The sequence below is a fragment of the Hemitrygon akajei genome, chromosome 11 (assembly GCF_048418815.1).
Source record: "Hemitrygon akajei chromosome 11, sHemAka1.3, whole genome shotgun sequence".
Lineage (NCBI taxonomy): Eukaryota > Metazoa > Chordata > Chondrichthyes > Myliobatiformes > Dasyatidae > Hemitrygon > Hemitrygon akajei.
The window spans coordinates 127,877,687-127,887,901 of NC_133134.1; the positions used below are offsets into that span (position 1 = coordinate 127,877,687).

The 10,215-nt window shown below is 40.2% G+C and overlaps 1 protein-coding gene across 4 annotated transcripts in view; it reads left to right on the forward strand.

Moving 5' to 3' along the window:
* sall4 (spalt-like transcription factor 4) overlaps positions 1 to 9,632 on the forward strand; it is a 49,859-nt gene extending 40,227 nt beyond the window's left edge. For all 4 annotated transcript variants that reach the window (XM_073061644.1, XM_073061646.1, XM_073061645.1 and 1 more), the window contains exons 3-4: positions 5,314 to 5,627; positions 6,959 to 9,632. In XM_073061644.1, coding sequence (XP_072917745.1) covers positions 5,314 to 5,627; positions 6,959 to 7,384 — 740 coding nt within the window. In that variant the 3' untranslated portion in view covers positions 7,385 to 9,632. The remainder of the gene's footprint in view (positions 1 to 5,313; positions 5,628 to 6,958) is intronic.
* Positions 9,633 to 10,215: the final 583 nt, after the last annotated feature.

Sequence of the window (10,215 nt, forward strand, 5' to 3'; positions counted from 1 at the left end):
ATTGGGAACAGATGTTCTCGGAAATGTATGGAAGAAATGTGGCAGATGTTCAGGGGATATTTGCGTGGAGGTGCATTCCAAAGAAACAGGGAAAGGATGGTAGGGTACAGGAACTGTGGTGTACAAAGGCTGTTGAAAATCTTTTCAAGAAAAGAAGAGCTTAGGAAAGGTTTTAAAAAAACAAACACTAGGGTAATGATCGAGATCTAGAAAATAAGGCTAGCAGGAAGGAGCTTAAGAAAGAAATTAGGAGAGCCAGAAGGGGCCATGAGGAGGCCTTGGCGGACAGGATTCAGGTAAACCCCAAGGCATTCTATGTGAAGAGTAAGAGGATAAGATGTGAGAGAATAGGACCAATCAAGTGTGACAGTGGAAAAAGTGTATGGAGCCAGAGAAGATAGCAGAGGTACTGAATGAATACTTTGCTTCAGTATTCACTGCAGAAAAGGATCTTGGCAATTGTAGGGATGACTTGCAGCAGACTGAAAAGCTTGAGCATGTAGATATTACGGAAGAGGATGTGCTGGAGTGTTCGGAAAGCATCAAGTTGGATAAGTCACCGGGACTGGACGAGATGTATCCCAGGTTACTGTGGAGGCGAGGGGGGAGATTGCTGATCCTCTGGCGATTATCTTTGCATCATCAATGGGGACGGGAGTGGTTCTGAAGGATTGGATGGTTGTGGATGCTGTTCCCTTATTCAAGAAGGGGAGTAGAGATAGCCCAGGAAATTATAGACCAGTGAGACTTACTTCACTGGTTGGTAAGTTGATGGAGAAGATCCTGAGAGGCAGGATTTATGAACATTTGGAGAGGTGTAGTATGATTAGGAACAGTCAGCGTGGCTTTGTGAAAGGCAGGTCGTGCCTTACGAGCCTGATTGAGGATGTGACTAAACACACCGATGAAGGTAGAGCAGAAGATGTAGTGTATATGGATTTCAGCAAGGCATTTGATAAGGTTCCCCATGCAAGGGTTATTGAGAAAGTAAGGAGGCATGGGGTCATGTCCAAGGGGACCTTGCTTTGTGGATCCAGACTTGCCCACAGAAGGCAATGAGTGGTTGTAGATGGGTCATATTCTGCATGGAGGTCGGTGACCAGTGGTGTGCCTCAGGGATCTGTTCTGGGACCCCTTCTCTTTGTGATTTTTATAAATGACCTGGATGAGGAAGTGGAGGGATGGGTTAGTAAATTTGCTGATGACACAAAGGTTGGGGGTGTTGTGGATAGTGTGGAGGGCTGTCAGAGGTTGCAGCGGGACATTGATAGGATGCAGAACTGGGCTGAGAAGTGGCAGATGGAGTTCAACCCAGGTAAAGTGTGAGGTGGTTCATTTTGGTAGGTCAAATATGATGTACAGCATTAATGGTAAGACTCTTGGCAGTGTGGAGGATCAGAGGGATCTTGGGGTCCGAGTCCATAGGACACTCAAAACTGCTACGCAGGTTGACTCTGTGGTTAAGAAGGCATATGTTGCATTGAATTTCATCAATCGTGGGATTGAGTTTCAGAGCCAAGAGGTAATGTTGCAGCTATATAGGACCCTGGTCAGACCCCACTTGAATACTGTGCTCAGTTCTGGTCACCTCACTACAGGAAGGATGTGGAAACCATAGAAAGGGTGCAGAGGAGATTTACAAGGATGTTGCCTGGATTGGGGAGTATGCCTTATGAGAATAGGTTGAGTGAACTCAGCCTTTTCTCCTTGGAGCGACGGAGGATGAGAGGTGACCTGATAGAGGTGTACGAGATAATGAGAGGAATTGATCGTGTGGATAGTCAGGCTTTTTCCCAGGGCTGAAGTACTTCCTCCTTTTCTGCAGCTGTGACACTATCCTTGATCAACAATGCTACGCCCCCACCTCTTTTGCCTCCCTGCCTGTCCTTTCTGAAACATCTAAAGCCTGGCAGTTGAAGTAGCCATTCCTGCCCCTGCACCATCCAAGTCTCCGTAATGGCCACAAAATCATTGCTCCAAGTGTTGATCCACGCTCTAAGCTCATCTGCTTTGTTCATAATACTCCTCGCATTAAAATGGACACATCTCAAGCCATCGGTCTGAGTGCGTACCTTCTCTATCACCTGCCTATCCTCCCTTTCACACTTTCTCTATTTGTAAGCCAACCTCCCTTTACTCCGTCACATCAGTTCGATTCCCACCCCCCAGCAATTCTTGTTTAAACTCTCCCCAATAGTCTTAGCAAATCTCCCTGCCAGGATATTGGTCCCCCTGGGATTCAAGTGCAACCCGTCCTTTCTGTACAGGTCATGCCTGCCCCAAAAGAGGTCCCAATGATCCAGAGATCTGAATCCCTAACCCTGCTCCAATCCCTCAGCCATGCATTTTCCTCCACCTCATTCTATTCCTATACTCACTGTCACACGACACAGGCAGTAATCCTGAGAATACTACTGTTTTTGAGGTCCTGCTTCTCAACTTCCTTCCTGACTCCCTATAGTCTGTTTTCAGGAGCTCCTCCCTTTTCCTACTTATGTTATCGGTACCAATATGTACCACGACCTCTGGTTGTTCTCCTTCCCACCTCAGGTTATCATGGACACAATCGGAAACATCCCGGACCCTGGCACCTGGGAGGCAAACTACCATTTGTGCTTCTTTCCTGTGTCCACAGAATCGCCTGTCTGACCCCTAACTATAGAGTCCCCTATCACTGCTGCCATCCTCTTCCTTTCCCTACCCTTCTGAGTCACGGGGCCAGACTCTGCCAGAGGCACAACCACTGTTCTTTCCTCCAGGTAGGCTGTCTCCCCCTACAGTACTCAGAACAGGAGTACTTCTTGTTAAGAGGGACAGCCACTGGGGTGCTCTCTAGCATCTGCCTCTTGCCCTTCCCTCTCCTGACTGATACCCACTTATCTGTCTCCCCAGGACCTGGAATGACTACCTGCCTATAGCTGCTCGCTATCACCTCCTCATTCTCCCTGACCAGATGAAGGCCATCGAGCTACATCTCTAGTTCCCTGACATGGTCCCTAAGGAGCTGCAGCTCAACACACCTGGTGCAGATGTGGTCGTCTGGGAGGCTGGGAGACTCCAGGACCTCCCATGTCTGACACCGAGCACAGAAAACTGGCCTCACATACATACTCCCTGTCTGTATTCTACACAGATAACCTAACTCGCCTTGACCCTTTATCGCCAAAGCCTTCCTACTCTGTCTCCCTCTACTCCGTCACCCACTCCTCCGATGCCCGCTTTATAAATGGCAAGACTCTTGGCAGTGTGGGGAATCAGGTACATGGAGCTCAGAAAAATAGAGGGCTATGGGTAACCCTAGGTAATTTCTCAGATAAGGACATGTTCGGTGCAGCTTTGTGGTGTTGTGCTGTAGGTTTTCTATGTTTCTATATTAAAATCCCCCATTACTATTGTACAGTCCTTTCCTATCTCCCTCTTTAATTTGTAGCCTTCAACTTAGCTACTTTTTGGAGGTCTGTTTTTAACTTCCGTCAGGGTCTATTCACCTTTGCAGTTTCTTGGCTTCACCAACAATGATTCTACCTCTTCTGCCCCCAGGAGTTATAGTATTTATAGGACATATGACACAAGCCAGGCAAGAAATTGTCTGCACCTGTATCATACACTATTTATAGGACATAACATATAGACCAGCGCAGAATTGGGCATAGTTATTTGCATCTACACTTTATGCATCACCATTGATAACATTTCTATCACTGCTCATCTATTAAGTTGTCAAAAAAAGGCAGGTTAAACGTTGCAGTTTTTTTTTACAGATATCATTTTGGAAGATCCTTATCCATTTCTGGAGGGGGGGGTCATTTTAAAAGAACTTGTTTCTAATTATACCTATAGAATTCAAATCTTAACAGCAAATTGGCCAGTATTGATATCCTCCTCTCAAAGTTAGTTGCCATTTGCTTCCTAAATCTTCCTTACAATGCTTCCCAGTACTTCTCATTGATCTACCACCATCAAGTTTGCTGTTTCTGCACAGTTTAATTGCTTCAAATACTGTGTCACTGGTTTAAACCTCCTTTTGATGTACAGGCGGAGCAACTTTTTTTTTGGAAAAGTTGTAAATACTTAAACTAATACTGGTTAGATAATACACCACCAGCCAGTTCTTTAAATAAATTGCAATTGGGACAGTTTTTGCTGTTTAGATTGTGACATGACTCAAGCAGCTTTTCAGAAGCTGATTGGTAAAGTAGCAATTTTGTCACAGCATGCACCAGGAAAGTTTTTACTTAAAATTTGATCCCTGTGACTAAACTCAATTGCAAAGTTAGTTGTGAACTTCACTGTTCTGGGTTATTTAAGCAACGTGTTCTTTATTTTCTACCGGATCAGAGGATCTTATTGATCAGTTTTGGTCCAGAAAGGGATATTGGGCATATTGCTTTTCTTAATCATATTATAGAGTTTAGTTTTCAGGGCGGTTTCCATTAACTTGTTGCTACAATTATCTCTGCCCATAGCACGATGTTGGCCATCTGTTTGTGATGATATGCACCTTCCTGATTTCCACTCCCATTTTCAGAATAAAGTAATGACCCAGAATTAAAGACTGTGTGTATGGCACTGTGGTTGGGTGAACCATCTTTCACATTGCTACCCAAATATTATTAAACTTAGTTTTTGAATGATGAGATCTGCCCTTTTAATAACAAGAAAATCAGTATGGCTGACTGTGATTTCCCTGCTTTTAGTAAACCGATTTTAAAAGAGGGTAGAAGTTGAAAAAATACCTTATCTCATAATTATACAGATGCTCTGGAAAATGGGTAAAAATAATTTGAGTACAATTATTCAATTGGGTTGTAGAATGCTTACATGTTCTTGCTAATTTAATGGTTAACCTGCAATTATAAAGTAGGCCATATCTTATAGAGAAACAGGGAACTTTTCTTGTACTGTTCAAATGAGCTTGAATTGCACAACTGAGTTGGATCTTTAAATTTGTACATTAGTGTTGTCTTTTTTTTGTTTTAGAAACATTGGTTCTAGATAACTTGGGATGGTTTATGATTCCATAAAGCAGGTTCTGGTAATTCTGAAATGAAAATGAACGCTACTTTAAATATTCAACAGGTTAGGCATAATCTGGGGACAGAAATAAATTAACATTTTTGGGTCAATGCATGTATATTTCTAATTGGCTATTTTCTTCTATTTCTCCTAGCTATTGCTGAAGCGTTATTGTTCTGGCCTAAGATAGGGAAAATTTAGCATAATAACCAAAGATTGGCTACAGTAAGGGATCCACCATGTATAACTTACAACCCATGTTAGACTAAACAGTGAAAAACTGTTGTATGTTTTTAGGTGCTGTTCAAGTTCCTGCAGGTTCCTTTATCAGGGCTCCTCCTTGTCTGATTAAAGTGGAAGTAAGCGACCATGGAGAACGACCAGCAGGAACTACTGCACAGTTTCTTACCCCATCAACTGTGGCTTCAATCATGCCACCTATATTGGCACCTCCACCCCGTCGCACACCTAAACAACACAACTGTCCTACTTGTGGAAAGAGCTTCTCCTCAGCAAGTGCTCTCCAGATTCACGAACGCACGCACACTGGTGAAAAGCCATTTGCATGCACCATCTGTGGAAGAGCTTTTACAACGAAAGGAAATCTCAAGGTAACTTGTTCAGATTGAAGAAAAATGCTTCAGTGCATGTTAAAAGTCTTAAGTAATGGCCTGGATTTTCTGGTCAGTAGCAAAGAAACATTGCTTGTCGTTCACCTGGTTGACGCCTCTCCACATAGATTGCTCTGGTTTCTGGGGCTGATCTGTACTAATCTGGCATCCAGTCCAGCAGCTTCTGCAGGGGACCTTTGGCATCTGGACAAGAAACAGCAAGGCTCTTCAACTAGTCACTTTAAGAGGCATGGAATCTAAACTAGAACTATAAATTAGGAAGCATAAATTAATTGTAAATCATAGAGGAACCTTACATAAAAATTACAAAGATAGAGGCTTAATTAATTTTTTATTTCTTGAACCAAAGAATGAATTCATTCTAAAATTTTATTTCCCCAGGTAGTTTGTTTTTTTTTTCCTTTGACAGTTATGCTGTTTAAAAATTCACTTCCTCCTGAGTTGACAGTTGCCAGTTTTATGGCAGAGCTAGTGGACAGCTTGAAGCAAGTACCCAAAATATCAAATCAATGATTTCACATCATTACGATGTTTTGCAGTGTTGAGTCTATTGGCTCAGCCCTGCAAGAAGCAGGATATTTTTATCAATAACTGGATCACTGAATTTAACTGAACATGTGCATACCATAGAATTTGCTGACAGATTTTACCTTGTACAACAGATTGTGCTTATGGTCCCAGCATTTTATCAAAACAGATATAATTCGGGCAAAGTTAATCTGCATCTTGATGAAATGTTTTTAAAAAAATAATTTTGGGCAAATTTTCAACAATATTTTTGGGTAAATGTGCTACCTAAGGTGGTACTGGGCAGCATGGACACAAGTTACAACAGGTTTGATCTCTGGTCTGTGGTGAATTAACTGATCTCAATACAGAGGTGGTAAAATTTGCTTTATTGCTCCAGTAGAGGGGTAAATATTGCAGTTTTTACAGTTGATACACTCTGCAGCAAAGAGTACAGAAATAAATTCGTGTTGGGTGAAGAGCTAACTCTCAATTGTGTTGTGATCTCCCTCTTTTCCCATTGTCATGAACTGAACTTCAGTAAATTGAGGAAAGTTCATACCATTGACGAGAACTGTTCTCAAGTCTGCCATTTTGAACAAATATGGGAATCTGTCATTAGATAAACATCTTTAATGCATGCTTATTAGAAGGAGGGAAAATCGCATCCTGTTAGATGCAGAGTCAACAGCTAAGTATTTAACACGCCTTGATTCTAATTAGAAAGTAACTGCTGCTGGAACTTTGCAACTAGCTTGTACAAATTAGTCACTTAATAACTAAGATGCACTTTTGTTTTGCAGGTCCACGTTGGAACTCACATGTGGAATAATTCAGCTAGACGTGGGAGACGACTTTCACTGGATAGTCCTATGATACTGATCGGCAATGACCCAAAGAAGATTTCTGAGATGTTCCCGAAGGATCTAATGGCCCCATCAATGAATATTGAACCATCCGTTTGGAACCAATACACCACTGTGCTTACTAACGGCTTAGCTCTGAAAACCAATGAGATCTCAGTGATTCAGAATGGTGGCATCCCTCCCATCACAGTTAGTGTGGGAAGTGGTTCTGCTGAAAGCACCAGCACTGCAGTTTCCAAAATGGATCCATCCCAGTCTGGCATCAACCCAGCAATTGCTGATGAGGAAAAACCTAGCTCTGAAAGTGTTTCAGCACCTCACTTTCCACATTTTGTGGAAGAAAGCAAAATAGCTGTTAATTAATAAAGACATTCTAGCAAATGTGCAGAGTAGAGTAGGGTTTAGATTTAGGTTTTATGAAAAATAACAACCACAGACCTCAATATGGCTACTATTTTCATATAATCCTCAAATATGTAAAATAGTTTTTTTACTGTAGCTGTCTCTAACAAAACTGCTGGGTACCTCCCTGAATTTGTGTTATGAGTACAATCATTGCTTTGCAAATTTAGTATATGAAACTCTCTGGGATTTATCTTTTTAAAAAAAAAAGCGGGTCTTGCAAAGTGAAGCGTTTACAATATGACTTAAGTTTACAATATTTGAAGTGTACAGCCTCTTTCTCATGAATTTTTACTGCAAATTCCTTATGAATCCAAAGATTGAAATAAGTTCTGCAACTAGTAATAGTTTTGAAATTAGTAGAAATTGAAATGAATTGTTTCCATAAACTACTATAGATATGTCTTTGAGAATGTGTGTATTTGTATTTTGCTGTTTATACATTAACCATTTATGCGGGTAACTGTTCTAGAATGTCATTTGGTGCCACCTGTCTACAATTTGACAACTGATCCATCAAAAAATCTTGAATGAACTCTTGTTTTAAATAAAATATTAGAAAAAAGATGTGTTTATAGGATTATGTATTTGGTGAATTAAGCTTCCTTGTGTTTCTTTGGATTACTAGTCCAAGACTATAATAACCAGTTGAACAAATTCTCTGACACTTGGCTAGAGAGATTTTGGTATTTTTGGAACTGAGCAACATGAGGAGAGTTAAGTGATAGGAATAATGTTTTCTTTCCAAGCTGAAGGAACAGTTTCAGTAGTACAATTCACCTCACTGTGTGTAAACTGGAGTGGCAGAATAATCCTGATCAGTACGGCACTATATTTCAGTAACCTTGTTCATTGTGAGGGAGGGAAGAATTGGGCTTGGCTGTGATACCCTCCAGAAAATTAACTTGCGTATGCTATCCAGTAAAGATGCCAATGGCACAAGGGTTTGTAGACATCTACAGAATAAGGATCTGGCATAAGTTGTGGCATTGGGAGAAGACAAAGGCAAAATTTTTATAGAAAAACACACATCCTTTCCAGGACTGAAACTTTTGAAGCTAATCAATATTATTTCTAAATGAAGGTGTATATTCATTTCTATATGAAAATAATGCATGGACTTGGATAAAATAATAGTTATTTGGTCTTGGTAAGTTTTTGCTGGGTGGATATGGCAAGAAGTGAAACTCCATAGAAACAAAGTCGCATTGACATAAACCTTCCAATTGGTAATTTGATATGGAAGAATTGGCAGCTGCCTGTGTTCATTACGAAGGATGATATATACCCCCATATATGTAGGAGGGGGAAAATGCAAATGATTTCTAAATTTAGAAATATCCAACTTGTTTAAATTTGAATTTGCCTTTTCCTTCTGTTTAATTGTGAGTAAAACAAGAGTGCATTCTTGATTAATTTAATCATATCCTGGTTAAAACCAGGTACCGGTAACTTGTTTGATTTGTGGATGGTGCACCATTTGTGATTTAGCCAAAGGAGACCCACATGTAGCATATGAGGGAAGTGGGGAGGGTGGGCCCCAGAACTTGAAGTAATTTTGTTAACTACCTCACTTTCTAATTTACTTGTTTTGTGTGTGTTAATTTTTTTGTGTTTTGTTTTGGTCATGCTGGTTACTTTTTTGTAGACTATGACCAATTTTTGTAACAAGAACTGGCTTTAAGTAGATGCCTTGTGCAGTTGGAAACCAGTAAATGGACCAAGTTTGTTCTCTTTTGTTGACAGATTGGAAACATTTTTTAATGAAATTCTCTTGACCTTTTCTGCGTGCTATAGTTTAACACTGAATGTACAACTGGAGTGCTGAACAAAATGGACACTGCCTTTTGGCTTACAGATGGAATAGTTTGGGACTTAGAAGACTGAGTAAAATTTAATTGCCTATGTGGAAGAGTATACTACCATTTCAGTGCAGTGTTTTCTTTGGAAGATTTGAAATGACTGCTTCACTTTTGGCCTATTTTGATTTCAGTTTCATGGTGCTTTCATGGGTAGAGGACTGATATAAGGGTAACTGTGAATCTACAGAATCTAAATGGTTTACATGATAAATGGATTTTTTGTTACATCATGTTGTCTTGAATATGCTGTCTTTCATGAATGTTTTAGCAACTTTCTTTAGTACATCTGAATGTAAACTTGATTCTTTCTGGCATATGGGAATAAATGCAGAATAGCATTGTCACAATCACAGGTGTTGTTATCTTTGTGTGCAATAATTAAGTCTTAAATTAGAACATTCAAAACAGTCACCAATAATCTTATGACCTGATGGTGATTTTTGTTTTAAAACAGAAAATGTTATGTTTGCTCCCTCATATTAGCTGTTCTTTAGTACTTTTGAGAGAGCTCCAGTTTATTTCACTATCTGTGGGTTGGGGGCTGGAAAAAAAAATTCAAGCATTTCCACTGTTCTACCATTACACTGCTGTACAAGCTCCTGTGAAGGTGAAATCTCACCTGAACACTCAATCTGTGAACAGTGATCATGCAGGTAAATGCTTCTATTCAGGGCATCAATAGAATATGCCAACTGCAAAAAAGAGGAGATGAAGAGTAAATAAGATTGTTACTTGGAGAAAATGCATGAATGTTTATTCTATGATAGCTGGCTATTTTATTACTTTTTTGATGCATGATATTGAGCCATTCTTTACAGAATCCAAATCTCTTTTGCATAAAGATTTTACTTTATTTAGTGAGATGACAAAGAAAATGAATTACTGGGATGAAGAGCAAACACGAGGAAATCTGCAGATGTTGGAAATTCA